This window comes from Sarcophilus harrisii, chromosome 5 (assembly GCF_902635505.1).
Source record: "Sarcophilus harrisii chromosome 5, mSarHar1.11, whole genome shotgun sequence".
NCBI classification, from domain to species: domain Eukaryota; kingdom Metazoa; phylum Chordata; class Mammalia; order Dasyuromorphia; family Dasyuridae; genus Sarcophilus; species Sarcophilus harrisii.
Window position 1 is genome coordinate 74680286 of NC_045430.1, and position 18069 is coordinate 74698354.

The 18069-nt window shown below is 37.1% G+C and overlaps 1 protein-coding gene across 4 annotated transcripts in view; it reads right to left on the reverse strand.

Moving 5' to 3' along the window:
• Positions 1-11121: 11121 nt before the first annotated feature.
• The window catches only part of RASSF3 (Ras association domain family member 3), an 84075-nt gene continuing 77127 nt past the window's right edge, over positions 11122-18069 (reverse strand). For all 4 annotated transcript variants that reach the window (XM_031940896.1, XM_003772516.4, XM_031940897.1 and 1 more), the window contains 2 exons: positions 16617-16726; positions 11122-14072 (listed from right to left, as the gene is read on the reverse strand). In XM_031940896.1, coding sequence (XP_031796756.1) covers positions 13923-14072; positions 16617-16726 — 260 coding nt within the window. In that variant the 3' untranslated portion in view covers positions 11122-13922. The remainder of the gene's footprint in view (positions 14073-16616; positions 16727-18069) is intronic.

Below are 18069 nucleotides of genomic sequence, written 5' to 3' on the forward strand. Positions count from 1 at the left end.
GAAAATTGGAACAGAAATAGGTAAAACAAATCAAAAGACTATAGAAAGAATAAAGCTAAAAGCTAATTTGGGAAGTTAGGGAAAATGTTGGGAGGAGAGAATCAAGGCACATCTACACCTCAGTACTTTACTTGAGTCCCAGAAGCCTGGCAAAGGGGCAAAAATGTGTCACTTTTACAAGTAGCCTGGAGTAGCTTGGAAGGGCTGAAGTTTTATAACAGCTGATCTTTGGAAAAAAAGCAGATTAAGTAGATTACACTCTGCTCCTTTCACTAATGCATGTCCCAATAAGCAGAGGAGGAATGACCTCTGGTTTCCAGCTACTGTTACTAAAATGCTGCCTGAAATGGAAAATTCTTTGCTCCAGTGACTCCTTTTATTTTTCTTAACATACCATATGTTGGCAGATGCTATTCTAATATGTTTCTGGCCGCCAGGCTCTGGGTGTGAGCATCCTTTCTGTGTTCATCAGGCTGTTTCTTGGCAACTCGAAGAAATCAGTATGTGGGAGAACAGAAGATCTAGAAGAAATGGACAAACTCTCTTTACAGCAGCTGTTTAACAAGGGATTTAGAGCCCGCAGCCTGCTAAGATTCTGGATTCATTTCTCAGACACCTGTTGTCCAAATCAAAAGCAGTAGTCATGGTTCTTTTGCCTCCTCTCCTCTCCCTCCTCCTTGGTTATCTAGAAAGGCTTTAAAGTCAATCAACAAAAATTTATTAAGCACTTACTAAATGTTGACAAGATGCTAAACACTGGGGATACAAATAAAAACAAAAAGAAAGCCAATCCCTGCCCTCAAGGAGCTTTCTTTTGAATTAGAAGCACAACATATAAAAGAAAGTTGAATAAAGAGGGAGGGGAACGTTGGAGAAATCTAGAACAGGGATTCTTAACCTTTTTTAAAATCATGAACCCTTTGGCAGATTAGGGAAGCCTAAAGACCCATTCTCAGATTGTGAGTTTTTTGAATGCATAAAAAAAAAAAATACATGGGGCTACAAAGACATCAGGGCAATAGTCTAAAAGTCTTTTTGATTATGAACCCCTATCAGTACTTCCAATACATCTATATTTGTTATATATATTATGTTTTGTAACAGTGTATATCGTATGTTATACATAATGTTCGTATATTATAAAATAGACAAAATATAAATTTATAAGAATGGATAAGTAGGAAATAAATATTTAATTTAAGAAATTAAATAAATAATTTATTTGGATTTGTTTTTAAAATAAATGATAAATGAATAAAATTTTAACTAATTTAACATTATGTTTTGTTAATAGCACAAAAACTTTTTTGCTCTTACTAAAATTAAATATTTAATTTTTAAATTATAAGTTTTTAGTGAGAGTAATGTGCTTGAATACGTTTTATTGTTTTTTGATATGGTAATTCTAACATTCTAAGTTAGAATCTAAGTTCTAAATTCAGGAGTTTTATTTATTTATTTATTTATTTTGATACATGCCTCACAAAGATAGAAAGATCCAAATGAAAAAAGTGCATTACTGGTTGTGATTACTAAATTATGATTCTTACTTTTCAGTCCCATTCTCACCAATTTTACCATGGCTTTTGCTGAAATTCAGCTGGTAAGTTTTTATCCTCCCTGACTAGGAGAGAGAGAGAGGGATGCAGTGACTGCTCCAGGTGTGAAGGAACAGCAAGTCAGCAGGTAAGAGCCCAGGTGCCCTAGTTTGCAGTGAAGGGTACTTTCATCTGCTTCCCAGCTGTCTGGTGTGTTTGGAGTTAAGCTAGGGAGTCTTGGGAGCAGGATTGCAGATCTGAAAAGGTTTTCTGCTTTTCTTCCCGAGTCCCAAGCCATCTGGTATGGGCCTACTGTCCTAGCTGTAATTCTTCTGGGCCACTGTGGTCTTTTCTTGTTCTAAGGGGGTATCGAGGCAGAAATGCTCAAAGAGAAGAGCCCAGGGAGGCAGCCAGGGATGTGCTCTGCTGTTGCAGTGAGGGGGAAAGAAAGATTTTGGACATTTCACCGGATAAAGAATGGCTGCCTGTGGGGAAAAGAGTGCAAGTGGCTAGTCATCATCTAGCACAGCCCATGCTGACTGCAAAGGGGAAAAGAACAGCAATGTGCCAGGCAGTAAGTAGCTACAAGCACTCGGAAGGGCAGAAGAGAAGGGGAGGAGGAAGGACATGGGGTACAGGAGGGAGAAGGGTCCAACCTCCCTCTCTCCCTTCAGTTTCCTTTTCCTCACCCAGCTTTTTGTTTTCTCTCATTGAAGCTTAAAACTGTTTTCTTTAGGAATACTCATTCTTCTGATTCATTCACTTTGTACTTCCTCTGTCATATCCCAGCTCTTCATCATGAACCTCACTCTAGCCCTGGAATTCATACATTAGAAGTAACCTCAGTCGGGCACCTGAGTGGTGCAGTTGGTAGAGCCCCAGCCCTGAAGTCAGGAGGACCTGAGTTCAAATCTGGTCTCAGACACTTAACATTTCCTGGCTGTGTGACCCTCAGCAAGTCACTTAACCCTAATTGCCTCAGCAAAAAAACCAAAAACCAAAAAACCCCAAGTAACTTCAGTCCCAGCAGCCTCTTGCTCAGATGAGATGGTTCCTCCCAGAACATCTGTTTAAGGGGGTCTTGTCTTTCTCATTCTTCTCTTGGACTTCTTCTACCATGGACTTTTTTTCTCACTCCTCTTCTCTGTTTCCTTTTACATGTTATTTTCCACCATTAGAATATGATGTGATTATATATATATATATATATATATATATATATATATATATATTTTTTTTTTTTTTTACCATGTTTAACATATATTGTTTTACATGCCCTCTAGAGGAGGGAGTGGGGAGAAGGGGGGGGGGGGGGGAGGATCGGAACACAAGGTTTTTCAAGGGTCAATGTTAAAAAATTATCTTCGCATATGTTTTGAATATAAAAAAACTTCAATTAAAAAAAATATGATGTGATCTATGGTGTGGGGTTTGTCACCAAATGATGCCAGACACTAAAAGTTAGGGTTCAGTCATATGAAAAATTCACAATGGCCATTCATTCTCTTTGGCAAAAGGTAATTTATTTAAGGAACAGGTTACAGACAAAATGAAGGGGTACAATAGACACTGGGAAGGGTAAATATGAATTAGAGTTGGGAGAGCACATGAAAGAAAAGTTCCTCAATGGAACTCACAATTACCTAGCATGGGAGCACCCCATGAGGTTGGTGCATGCCCTTAGCTGGCAGGCTAAATCCTGAAGTGGACTTAGCACCCCAAAAGAGTTAAGGAGGAGAAGAGGGTTGGGAAGCAGATTGGAGCATTAGGGGAGATTCCATGTAGCATGGGAGAAAGGGAAGGGGAAAAACACCACAAGGCAGAGTGCTGAGGGGGGCTGACCCAAAGAAAAGTAGGGGCAGTCATGGGCCATAAATTGTTTTATAGGGAAAACTTAGCCTCAGGGATAAGACAGGGATTCCTGACAGGACATGGCTAAATGAGACTACTGGAGATATCCAAGGAGGGTGGGTTTCTGGAGTTTGACATATCTTGAATTTCAGAGTAGACTATCTCCCCAAAGGGTGAGACCATGGAACGAAACAGATCTCTTATCTCTTATCAGACAGAACCTTCTGCCTATTTGCCTCAAGGATCAATTCTTTAGTTTCCCTTGGTTCAAAACAATATTCAAGGAATCATCAGAATATAGACTTCTTGAGGGCAAACACTCCTTTGTACTTCTATTTGTATTCCCAGCACTTAACTCACACAGTTTATTGACTTACTTCATTTTTCCTAAAACCTGGAGTGGGAAGAGACAATCTTTTAGTTTCTTCAAATACTTCTGGAGGAAGGTCATTTTCTACTTGGAACACAAGATAGCCACCACTGCTTGTGGCAGAAATACAAAAACTACACAAATGACATCTTTTTTTTTTTTTATATACTATTTCTGTACTATCTCTAACAGTTAATATTTTTTCTTTGAACTATTTGTGAGTTTTTACACTTCAATCCTAAAAACCTGGTTAAAATTGGCATACCTGCAATGCCGAAGAAACTGAGCAAGACGAGATTAGAGACCAAATTCAATAGTTTAGCAAATGGAGAGAAATACTGGGACCAGGGGATCCACGGATTGATCCCAGGGCTGAACTGAGACTATTGTCTCAAAGAATCTAGCCCCGAGTAGCGGGACAGCAAGCTTTTTATAGAATAACAAGAACAATGACATAATGGAGGTAACTAGATGGAGATAATCTAATAGAGAGAAAGGTTACTGATATTCTAATGACATCTAAAATGGATAAACCTTTATCTTGTCAAACATTAAGGAATATCTATAAAGCCTTTATCTCAAACATTAAAGAGGGAAAGGTTATAACCTAAGGCAGAATAACTAACTAGGACAATTGGAGAAACTGGGTCATGACATTAAAAGGGAACTTCATACCCACTTAATAACTTGACATACCCATTCAAACTTTGTTCTCAAAAACTCCACTATCACACCCTATAGCTTGATGTAAAACTCCTATCTCATCCAATTTTCCCTACTTACCAGTATTCTCTCCATTTGCTTTAAATTTTTCCACTTGCCCTTTTTATTTATCTTGCCTTATTTTGTCAACTACATTCTCCTTCACCAATCTACCTTTTCAGTTTCTATTTCCTAATCCTCCTTAATTTTCTTTGGTTCTGTGACAACAATGTATTGGTGTCCCAGTTTTCCCACATCCTGTCCAACATTTATCCTATTTTTCTGTCAGCCAGTCTGAGAGGTGTGTAGTGGTATCTCATAGTTGCCTTAATTTGCATTTCTCTGATGAATAGTGATTTAGAGCACCTTCTCATATGAATAGAAATAGCTTCAATTTCTTTATCTGAAAATTGTTTATTCATATCCTTTGAACCATTTATCAATTGGAGAAGGGCTTGATTTTTTATAAATTTGAGTCAATTTTCTATATATTTTAGAAATGAGTGGACTAAGAGGTATTAACAATTTATTGGCTTTTTTCTAAGTAGCTAAGAAGAAAAACATAAGACCATAGATTCTAAATTAGACTAAGGTGGCAGCTGTGGGAGTAGTTGGAAAGGATTGGATTAAAAAGATGTTGTGAAGGTAGAAATGGCAAAGTTTGGCTCTGTGGAGTAAGTACAGGATAATGCTCAATACCAACCTGAGACTGGAAATATTGGTAGTGCTTTGGACAGAAACAGGTAAATTGGGGAGGGGGGGGGAGGATTTTGTGGGAGGGAAAACAAACTGTGTTCTGGGCATGTTGAGTCCAATTTGAAATGTCCACTAGGCAGTGATTCAGGTCTGAACCTCAGGGATGAGAACAGCTGGAGATACCTCTTAGGAAACATTCAGTCAGTCATCCAGATATGGATGATATGGCCAACAAAGGAGATTGAGGAGCCACTTAACATAGATAAGAACTAGAAGAGTAGGGACCTGAAAGCCTGCAGAGGAGAGCATTCTGGACAAGGTAGCCAAGTGTTAATTTAAGTCTAAATGTTGAAGAGGAGGAATGAAAAAAGACTACCAGATTTGACAATTAACAGACCACTGGTTAATGTAGAAATGTTTTGCATGACTTCTTATGTACAATGGGTATTGTATTCCTTGCCTTCTCAATGGACAAGGGAGTGGGTAAAGGAAGAAAGAGAATTTGCTATTGAAAATAAGTTTAAATTTTAAAAACTAATAAAGACCATTGGTAACTTTGGAGAAAGCAATTGTAGTTAAGTGATGGGGTTGGAAGCCAGATGACAAAGGGTTGAGGAATGAGAAAAGAGGAAGTGGAAGCAGTGATTGATCCCAAAGAATCTTGGTTTTGGCAAGATACTAAAGTGTGCTGCGTCTTTCTGGAAGCAAGATGAACCTCCCTGAATCTGTAAATGCACAAGACCACTAAAGGAAGGGGCCCCTCCCCACACACTCCTCTTCAAAGGAAGCAACCACAAATGGCTTAATTAGTTTCAGATGTCCTGTCTCCCTGAACTTGAAAGTTGAATCATGAAGGGCTAGTTTATTTGATGAAACTGCACGTGTATGTGTTAGGTAACACAAACCAGACCTCCCTTGTTAAAGACCAAGGTGACTTATAATTAACAAACGGACTTTCCCTGAGAAAATAAGACCCCGGCCTCATCATTAACCAAGAAAAGAAAAAGAAAATCCAAGCCAAGTCCTGGTTTCTTTTGAAGTTTGCAACAAAATCTTCATTTCTATCAGTCACAGAAAGAATGAGGTGGGGGTAGCGTGGGGAAGGGGCACAATACCTGAGTTTCTGAGAACATAAAATGGATACAGAATTTTCTTGCTACCATGTGGCCTAATTCAGTCAAATCCAGACAGGATACCCACTCAAAAGAGTTTTAAAAACAAAAGGATCTTCATTCAGCACCTTCCATTTCCACCCTCCTGGAACTTATTTTTAAAAAACTACAGATTTTACAGGCAGAAAAATTGCCTCAAACTTGAAAGGTTCCATTTTCAGTATGATCTGCCTAAAGCAGGTGATGATTTATAGTCTTGTGCTTAATTCCATCATTTAATGTTTTTTCTAGAAAATGAAAAGCATTTTGTTTTGTATTTAAGCAAGGCAGGTAGCAAAAGGTTTTTTTGGATTTGTGTGTATGTGCTTTTGTAGACTATCATTTAAATGAACCTGCCAAAGTTCACTGTTGTAGAACATTTTATCCTTCAACTTTGATGAAAGTCTTCTCTTTAGGTCAATAATCTTGCTTATTTCTATCATATAATAGAATTAAGTGAAGACATAGGTTGGTATTTTAGTGTTGCTACCTAAAAATCTTAATCAGTTAACAATCAATAAACATTTATTAAGCACCTATTAGGTGCCAAGTATTGTGCTAAGTGATGGGGATCCAAAAGGAGGAAAAAGTCAGTCATTGCCCTCAAGGAGTTTACAATCTAATGGATCCTAAGTGATTACAAATGTAAATTATGATAATACATACATACATTATAAATACGAAGTGATGAGTTGTTTTTATCAGCACTCTATGGCAGCTTCTCAAAATCAGTTTTGAAAAGAATTTTAAAATATGAACTTAATCCTCAACATATTCAAATATTTGAAACTGTGAGTGTCAGAGTTAGCAAAAATTAGTAACTGAATTGCCTACTTTGTATTTCATGCAGAACTTTTAAAATATTTTTAACATTTTTCCCATTTGTCACTTCCACGTAGACTTCTCTCCCCCTTATAACAAGTCCAATTAACAAATACATTCACTGTTTGAAAAAGCATGTCTCACTCAGCACCTCTCTTCCATTGTCTTTTGTTTCTTTATTGGTCCTTTTTAATTTTTTTGCTCAAGACAATTGGGGTTAAATGGACTTGCCCAGGATCACACAGCTAGAATGTATTAAATGTCTGAGGCTGGCTCTGAATTCAGGTCCTCCTGACTACAGTTAAGTGTTTTATCAATTGAACCATTTAGCTGCTCCTTTATTAGTCCTTTGAAGTCTCATCATTGATCATAATTGGTTCAAAACCCTGATTCAAGTTATTTTCTTTTATGGGGATCATCAGTGGAAATTGTTCTCTTGATTCTGCTTGTTCCCTTCTGAATTCAAATTTTTTCACATTTGTGATTTCTTTCATTATAATAATATGCCACTACATCCATCTTCTGTAATTTGTTCAGTCATTCCCCAATTGGACATCTACTTTCTTTAAAGTTATTTTTTATCACATGTTGCTTATTTTTGGTATAGATGAATCCATCTCTCTTGATGTTCAATATCAATTTCCATGGTAGAATTGTGGTATGACATTTTAGTTTTTTTTTTTTTATTTTGTTTTTATACTAGAGCTATTTCTTCCTTTCCTTCATTCATACTTTCCCTGTGTAGCAAGGAAAAATATTGTAACAAAATCAGATACAGCTATGTCTGATATTGTCTTATTTCACTGCACTGCAGCTCTCTACTGAAAAGTGAGGAGGTGGTAATGATGGTAGTGGGGAGTGTTCCATCATTACTTCTCCATGAAGGAGGACTGGTCAGATTACAAGTCTGCTGCCTTTTGGTGGATATTTTGGTTGTTGTTGTTTGGGGTTTTTTTTAACGACAGTGATGTCCAGTCTGTTTTATATCTTGCTTCTATCTTTTCCCTATCAGTCAAAGCAGGTCTCACCCCCTCTCCAAAAAAAAGCCCACCCCCAAGAACTTTGCCTCTTCCATTGGCAAGAAAAATGAAGTTGCATAGAAATGTTTAAGATAACAGAAGTCAAAACAGCCCAAGTTTTCATTGATTTTTTTTTTTAATGATCAAAATCCAGTTCACCAAGTCTAATCTTACCAAAGCAGACTTAGTTCACAGCACAGAACTTCAGAGAAATTTCCATTCAAAGTATGTTACCTGAAAATCTCAGAAAGCACAGCAATGTGTTTCTTCCTAAGAGTGGAATTTGAATCTTTTGGGAGTGCTCCAAAAATGGCACGCATGAAATTCTTGAGCATCTGCTTTGGGAGACGATCATAGCAAGAATATTTGTTTGAGAGAAGTTGGCAGGTAATGGAAAATTTTAGCACACCTGCTGAGCAACCCAATTTAACCTCAGAAACTGAACTAATGATTAACAACCATTAAATATTACCTGGAAGCTGTAAAGTACTTAATGTATGAGAAAGTGCTTTAATGGTATAATTGTATTTGTTCCTCTATGTACAGTCCTATACCAATGGAAAAGATGTGATTCAACTAGTTTGGGGAAAACATCTCAGAATTTTGGTGCAATGACAGCTCAACATGAATCAGCCATAGCATAATAGCTCCAAAATGTGACCTTAAGCAATACTAAAACTATTTACAATGGAAGAGATTCAAATCTAGGATACTCTCACTTTAGGAAGGACATCTACAGGCTGATAAGGTGGAAAGAAATCACTGGACAGAGAGTCAGAGACTGATGTTTAAATACTTGTTTGGCATTTATGTATGAATTTGGGCAAAGCTCAATTAACATCTCTGATTTCCAGTTTGGAAAATGGCATTTGGAGAGTGAATTTTCAGAAATGAAAGATTCTCATTTGAAAAGTCACAGAACTGAAAAACCTGGAAAGGCTTATTACATGAATTGATGCTGAATGAAGTGAGCAGAATCAGAACACTGTACAGAGCAACAGCAACATTGTGTAATGACCAATTATGAAAGACTTAGCTCTTGTCAGCAATACAATGCTCCAAAGCAGTTCCAAAAGACTCATGAAGGAAAATGCTACCATATCCACAGAAAAAACTGTAGTCTCTTGAGTGCAGATTGAAGCATGCAATTTTCACCTTTTTTCTTTTCTTTTCTTGTGGTTCTTCCCTTTTTTTCTGATTATTCTTTCACAACATCACTAATGTGGAAATAAGTATAGACTATATTGGATTGCTTGCTACCTCTTGAGGAGTGGGGAAGGAAAGAAGGGAGGAAGAAAAATTGGGAACTCAAAATCTTACAAAAATGAATACTGAAAACTATCTTTATGTGTATTGGAAAAAATAAAATACTATTAAGTGCAATCCTTCCCAAAGAGGCAAAATTTTAAAAATTCCTCAATTTAAAAAAAGACAAAAGTGACAACTACACCAAATGATTTCTAAAAGATCCTATGAACCAAAGTGCAGTGTATCCAGAAAAAAGCTACCAGGCTGGCAAGTAATCTCAAAATGTCAGAGTTGGGAGGGATAAGAGACTTTAATAGCCGCCTATTAAATCATAGCCAAAAGGAATCCCTGCTATAATATACCCACCAAAAGCAGTCATCCAGTCTATTCTTAAAAAACCTCCAATGAGGGACAATCTTCCCCAATATCAAATCATTCCACTTTTGGATAGTTTTAATTGTCAGGAAATGGTTCTTGCCATCAAGCCTAGATTTGTTCTTTCTATATCCATTCCTGGTACCTGGCTCTGTCCTTCAGAGCCAAAAAGCAAAGCAAAACAAAACAATAAGCAAAAAATAAACAAAAATTATTTACTCCCTTCTTCTCAATAGCTCTTCAAATGCTTGAAGAAAGGTATTATGCCTTTCTTTAAGAAGGCATATTGAGAGGAAACTCTCAATACTTTTTTTTTCTAGATTAGACATCAATAAGCATTTATTAGCCCTACTATATATATAAAACTACTCTCACACACACACACTCACACTCTCTCTCTCTATGTGTGTGTGTGTGTATATATATATATATATATATATATATGTCACTGAGCTAAATCCTGGGAATATAAAGAAAAAGTGAGACAGTCCCTGCCCTTTGAGATCCTACTGGGAAAATACATGTTCACAGGTGAATACCAGAGATATATGTAGGAGGACACTTATAATTAAAAGAATGAAGACCAACCCAATCTTATTGTTGATCAGCCTAGAAACTGACCTGTTGTATCCAACCTAGGCCAGTTTGCCCTTAGGCAGCTTGGTAGTCCCCATCATCTGGGCCTCATGCTATTGGGACTGGCCTTAATAAGGACATCTGATTGTCTTTGATTCGACTACAGCTCAGATTAAATTCCAAACTTGATCACACCTGAGCCATCCCAATAGCAGGGATTATATATCACTCCCAGGTCAAGTGTCTTATATAGCTGAGATTTTCTCCAGGATGACTACAAACCTTCTCCAATAGCTGTCTACTTCTTAGTACCACTAGATTAATTCCTAAGGAGATTAACAATGAATAAAGCCAGAAAAAGAACCACAGGATTTGGAGCTAGAAGGGATCTTAAAGGTTAACAAAAGAACCGCAGGACTATAGATTTGGAGCTAGAAGTGACCTTAAAGGGCACCAAAAGAACCACAGGATTAGATTTGGAGCTAGAAGTAACCTTAAAGGTCAACAAAAGAACCACAGGACTATAGATTTGGAGCTAGAAGGTCACCAAACTCATAAGGAAACTGAGGTACAGAGCAATTTTATGTATTGCTAGCTATGTCATATTACCTGCCCTCCATATAACTTTTCAGAAGACTCAAGGCTCAATTTCAGTGTTGTCTCCTTCATGTGTCTTTACTGAGCCCAGTCCCAATAGCATGAAGTCCAGATGATGGGGACCACCAAACTGCCTAAGCTGCCCAGATCATCATTCAATAAAAACACAAACACTAAACAAACAACAACTGCAACTTTAATATTAAAATGGAACCACAATTTGCCATTTCAGAAACAATTTTAAGGGGAAAGAAGTTTCCCTATAAAAATAAAATTAAACGTCAAAATTATAAATAGTATAACTTTAAAAAAAAAAAACTTTTTTTAGTTTTACAATTTAAAATGCTTCCCTGCGTTACCCACCACCTCATTTCAACCTCTTTCCTGTACCATCATACATGAATATTAACAACACTACAGCAAAACTTAGGCCATTTAATATAACAATCGATAAAAAATAAATTCAAACATTTCTTTGGCTAGACCTTTTAAAAAACATTCTCTTTCTTTTCTTTCTTTTTTCTTTTTTTTTTTTTTTTAATATTTAAAGGCTGCTGCAGTAACCAGTGTTGGGGGGAATGGGGGAGAGGGACACACACAAAAATAATCAGTCTTTCTAGATCTACAAATTTCAATACAGTAAGTTTTCCAAATCATGACTTGTAGTGCATATAAAACAACCACTGAGGTTTCTGGATAATATAAAATGAGAATGCCTATTTTACAATCTACTTCAAGTAAAAAAAAAAAAAAAAAAAAAAGGCAATTCACAGATACCCATCAGCTACCACTGTTATAGATCCTAAGAGCATTGAAACTGGAACTTTATAAAATAAAAACTTCTCCTTGCAAGGGACAGGTTAGTCAAAACTCAGGTGGTGGCTGCTAATAGAAAATTCAAACCCAGGCTGTGGTCTGAATAATAAAAAGAAAATAACAATATTCCCTGAACATTACAGTAAAGTGTCTGTTGATAATGTCACTTAAAACCTCATACATGCAACTACATAGTTTCATGCAAACTAAACAGACATGGTGTGGAAAACATATTTTATATCGTTCTATGTTTAAGGAGAAAAAAAAAACATAACAGTTTCAGAAGATATGATTGTCTTAGTCACTTGTTTAGTACTACATAACCCACAAACAGGACAGAATGATTGTTCTTCATCAAGTCAGCCTGAAAATCCAGAGATGAGAAGAGGAAGGCACAGGTTGCAGATTAAGAGGCACAGGACTGAACCACCTTGGAGTTTCGCAAAGAAGCCATTAGGTGTCACTAACGTGTTAACAATTCCTTGGGAATTTATAATAAATGTCTAGAGTAAAAATGGGCTGCATGGGCCCTCTTGAACTTAAGTAAATTTTATTTTTTCATGTTTCCACTGGAATAAACCATATATTCTAGTTACTTGCATCTGGTTCTGTTCTACGAAGGCTTCTATTGCACACCCATCCACTTTCTTTGGTTGTTGGAACAAGCATCTGTGGTTTAAATAAACGTCTCTGTAAGAATACCGGTTACATTAGCAGTCAAATACAAACTTTTCCCCTCCGTTTTCCTTCCATGCTCTGAGGCTTGGGTGGGGAGGGGAGAACTTGGTAACATAACAAACACATGCTGGTTCAGTATTGGAATATCGAGACGCCAAAGAGAGGAAAAGGAAAAACAGAGGGAGAAAAGGAGAGGAAGAAGAAAAATGATCATGGATGCTCCACAGGACTTGGAATACTTTAGTCTTAGCCTAGAAAACAAGAATCAGATGCACCTTGGTGAAATAGGTCCTTTCCTCTAGTCTTTTCTGCTAAGGACAAAGACAGACCTTCCTAAGAAACAACCTCACATAAAAGAAGCCACAGAATGGCAACACAAGTTTCTAAAATACTAAGCGAACATCATTGAGTATCATCAAAGTCTTCACAATTTCTTGGGAACTGGTCTGTGCTTCTCTTGATTTAGGTCTGTTTCCTTACAGATATTGCACCAAACAGACCCACCATTTTCCACACCTATTGGATTCATGGAGAGAAGTAGGTCACCCCAAGTTCCCTGAGCGATACTGCTCTTCTTAGACAAATATCCAGGTTTATAAGGTACCTGATATCCCCTTAATTTTCATAGCAAGCTCAGGACTAACCTGGCTTTTCTTGGTTCCCTTGCATTACCTGTTTTCCCAAATCTCCCCTCCTCTAAGAAATCAAGTCATCCTATATGTAATATCTTACACTTTAAAAACTATTAATTTAAAAGTGAGTTACAAGCAAATTCCACATCCCTCTTACCCATCATAACCAAACTATTCACAATTCCATCGCTGGCTACCAAAGAATCTCCATCTCTGCTCATACTTTCTTTCTAACTTACTTTTTTCTTTCCTTAAGTCTACACTCCATTGAAAACCTTTCAAATTTTCTCAAAAGTTCCTAGCTTCCTTATACCTTCCATTATAAATGGCTATTTTCATGCAAAATTATAAACTGTTTAACATCAGGAAAAACAGTATATGCTTAAAACTATTCAGATTGTATTTTTCTTTCAGTTTAAAAAAAATAACCAATCTGTATTCTTAGGCTAAAAGCCATTTTTAAAAGGTAAGTGGAAAAGTCACACTCATGTCCTTCATATTTCAAAGCATCCTTGAGTTCTGTTAGCAATCTACCACAGAGTCACAGCCTGCTGAGGGGCAATACTACCCACCAACAGAGGATTCTGAGGTGGTATTAAAACTTAATAAGCTTCCAGGTCCCTTAAATAGGTCATAGGTGCCGGGTGCTGAATGGAACTAAATAAAAGTTGAGGAGAGGTACCCTGTCTCATCACAAAACTGTAAACCAGCTCACTTAATAAAAGAGTACACCTGCGGCTGCCTTGTCGATTGTACTGAGCATGCTACATCTGAGTTTGTTGGTTTTTTAATTTTTGTTTTGTTTTTTTTTAAGTAGCCTGCACTATTCCTGAGTGTTTTGGGGCTGATGTTTAATCCAGCTTCCATGTTCCTTGGAGGGCTTCTTCAAGTTTGTGTCTGTAAGTTGCATAACGCCGTTTAAGGTTCTGCAGCTGTTCATCTTCTTCCTTGTTCAGGATCCGCAAGAAGTTCTGTAGCTCAGGAAGACTGAAGGCTTCCCACTGCAAGGGGAAAGCACACACACAAAACACATTCAGTGAATAACACATCATTTGGTACTTTAGGGAGAGAAAGCCAGATTTTGAATTAGAGGACCTGGGTTTGTGGGATTATTCTTCATCCTTAATTACTATTATCATATTAATATTGTGTCTAGGAATTGTTTGAACTCAGAATATAGCCCTGAGCTCAATAATTCTCCAGAAATGTAGGAGACTGACTGAGGAATAGACTTGCCAGACCCCAAATCAGGAAGATTCATTTTCATGAATTCAAACTCAGCTTCAACTGCCCTGGATACACCTAAACCCACATCCAAGTTTGGGTCTGCCTAAGATTGTATTCTGGGGTTCCCCTTGTGTTTTCCCTTTTTTTCCCTAATAAACATATTAAATGTTTATATTCACTGATAATCTATCTCAATGTGAAAGCTAGCTTTCACATAGCTCTCTAGGTAAAACTGGTTAACTAAATATGCGGGCAGGTACCCTGAGCTAAATCCTACAGAATATATGGTTCACCCTCCTCTATCAAATAACCTAATCAATTCCTTTCTAAAACTATTTCATATTTGGGAGTTCATTCTCATGACTGAAAGGTTCAAATCCCAACTACGCTATTTAATCTCTCTGGGACTCAGTATCCTCAGCTCTGTAAAATGAGTTATAATCAGATGACCTCTAAGGTCCTTTCTAGGAAAGCTCTGATCCTGAGAAATACGATGGCACTGGAATAAATAATCAAAGGCTTCCCTGAAGGTGAGTGTTATACTGTTCTTTTGGGGAAACTAAGGCCAGGCAGTGACAAAGAGGAAGGAATTCCAGGTACAAGGAATGTTTCATCTTATTACAAGACTAAAAAAAACCAAACAGGATTTTAAAGCATGTTATACTTAATATAGAAGGAAAAAATGAACAAATAAGCCAACATTAACAACTTGTCACATCTATCAAACTCTCAGTTGATCTTGAATTAAGAAGCAAGAGAAATCTCAAATACTGTATAGTTAAGAGAAGTAGTGTGATATTATAAACCAGCTATGTGACCCTAACCAAGTCACTTCTCATTACTATTATAAACTGCAGAACCAGTGCCTGTAATCTCCTTTTATCTTTCCAAAAGCTCCCTCCCCTGTCAGAAAAGAATCAAATTAGAGCAATTGGAGATATAACTGTTCACTTAAAAACTTATGGTATTTAAACATTTACTAAATTCTTCACAACGTGTGAGGTGACATTCTGAAACCAGCTAAAGCTGGATCCCTCCTTAGAAGTTTATAAATTAAGTTAACCATATGAGATCACTTAAAAGAACAATACCAATTTTAAAACTCTATAAAGAGTATGCAAGTATTTGGAGTCTGAGCTTTCAGGGGAAATGTTAATACATGGTCAAAAATCCAAATTAGAATTCCAAAATAGTACTTTTCTGAACAATGGCAGTTTATATTCATGAAGCCTCAAAAGTAACAGAAGCAGAAGTAAAAAGTAATATGAATAATTTATAAAAGCAGTTTTTCCTTCTTGGTAGCTCAAAACTGCTGAATAGATCATCTCACATTCATGTCTTTCATTCATCTTTGTCTCTCATTCATCATCATCATGCTACCCAGAATACATTATTACTCCCATTTACAGATGGGAGACTGAGATTAAGGGACAGACAGATTCGTTAACTAAGGATCTAACAACTAGTCTAAAGATCATTGGAAAGTTTTTCTACTTAGACTGCACTGCCCAAAAGGCACTGTTCCTGGAGGGAAGTGCCAAGTACACAGGTGCAAACATGATAATTTAATCATTCATGGCAATACAATATTACAGAAAGGACACTGGGTGGGCCAGAATTCAAATCTTGCTTCTCTGAGCTTGAATTTCCTTCTTTATAAAACTGGAGGGTTTAAAGTTGAGGGCTTCTCCCAATTCTAAATCTATTAACCTATGAAATTTTTAAAAAATTGTTTAACTCTGGGTCTTGCTGGGCCAAGAAGCAGGAAACACTTTTTTCCTCTGTTTACAATAAATTAGCAAGGAAATGTTTTGTTAGGAATGAACATACAGCAACTGTCAACTTTTAAAATTAAGCTAACAGTAAAAGCATGAGACTGTGAGAAATCTTTGGAGACACCAACTACAAAATTCCAACCCCCCAAATCTATTTTTTCAATTATGATTTAATTAACAAATGCAAACATTTCAATGCAAACAATATTCCTATGTAAACATAGGAAAGATGGGGGTATAAGAAAGTGTGAACTTGTTTTAAATATATATATATATGTATCTGTAGAAACATCAAATTTAATGAGAGAGCAACAAAATTACTATGCCTTCTTCTGCTTTTCAAAGATCTTTTTAAAACTTCCATCACCCATCCCAAATATTAGGCAAAGAAAAGGTTACAAAAAATTATCAAAGGAAGATTAACAATGGATTTATCCTTGCCTTCTTATCCCACTTTTTGCACTTGATTACAAAAGTAAACTACCCCTGAAATAATAAATAGCAACGGCATATCCTAAAACAATTATAAGGACTACCACTTACCTCTCCGGTTTCACGTTCCCGTAGAACAAAACTCAGAGTTTCTGTCTTTGGGCCTGCTACCAAACGCAGGTAAAGGGGGTGTTCTCGGTCTGACAGCTTGCACGTGTACACTAGAAACAATAGATCCATTTTATAGAATGCTTATTTATCCATTTTACTAGAGTCTGCTCCCAAAGAAATTTATCCCCTACATTTTTCTCCACCTTAGTACAACTGGCCAGTCTAAATAAATGAATCAACATCACAGGCAAATAAAAAGTCAGATAAAAACAAATAATGCAAAGAACAGTTAATACTGTTCTTATGATTTTCAGAAAAAATAAATCTGAATTTTTTTTTAAAAGAATGTGATCCTGTATATGAAAAAAAAAAAGCAAATTTTTCCCTATTCAAGGTCTAAGCTTTCATTTTAAAAGCACATATGCATCCACAACCATGTGTCTGAGAGAAACATCAGACCAGTTCTTCTGTCTACTTGGTTTTTAACAAGCACAAACAAAGGTACTATTTTAACTGGGTAACTAACATGCTTAGGTTGAGCAGCGGAGTTCTAAATGAGAAAAAACTGAGCCACCTGTGATCTCTTAGCACTTTCTGAGATGCCCACTATTTCTTCCTAGCACTTGGGGGAATAATGACAACTGTAGAGTTCCTGGAACAGACAGAGTTTCCTAAATGAGCAACAATCAGGTGGAAGTCAATTTCCTACAACTGTTTCCAGATAAAACCAAGAAAATTAGGGGAAGGGGAAAAAAACCTAAGAGAGAAGCTACAGACACCTCATAGTCAAACTGAATAGTGGGGATAAGCTGTGTGTGTTGGGATTCACTGATCCAGAATATCCAACAACGTGTTCCCTTTTGACTCAGAATAGCTCTGAGAAGAGAGAAGATGGACTGAAAGGGATGTGGATACAATATTCTTCTCTATTCCAGGGCATGGATGCCTTGGTGTCCTGCCAAAGGATATCTGGGGTTCAGGAGGCCTAGGCCTCAGACCTCATGACAGCAAACTGCCAGGGACACAGACTCATAATGGAGCATCTCAAATCAAAAAGGGCTCAGGACCACTTCCTAGCAACAATCAATGGCTACCAGAGAAGAAATGATGAAATAACACTTCTGTCCTGTCTACAGATACATGATATCCCATATATTCTCAAACTGGGCACTGGGTTGGTTGGTTTGCTGAGCTGTTTTATCCTATGTCACAAGGAAGAGGGTTGGGGAGCTAGGTGGATTAGTGGAAAGAGGGCTGGGTCTGGATCCAGATAAAACATTATTAATTCAAATCCTGCCTCAGATTCTGGCTGTGTGACCCAGGAAAGTCACCTAACCCTATTTGCCACAGTTTCCTTATCTGTAAAATGAGCTGGAGAAGAAAACTCCAAGAAAATCCCAAATGGGGTCATAAAGAAATCAGATAGAATGAAGTGACTGAATAACAATGGGGA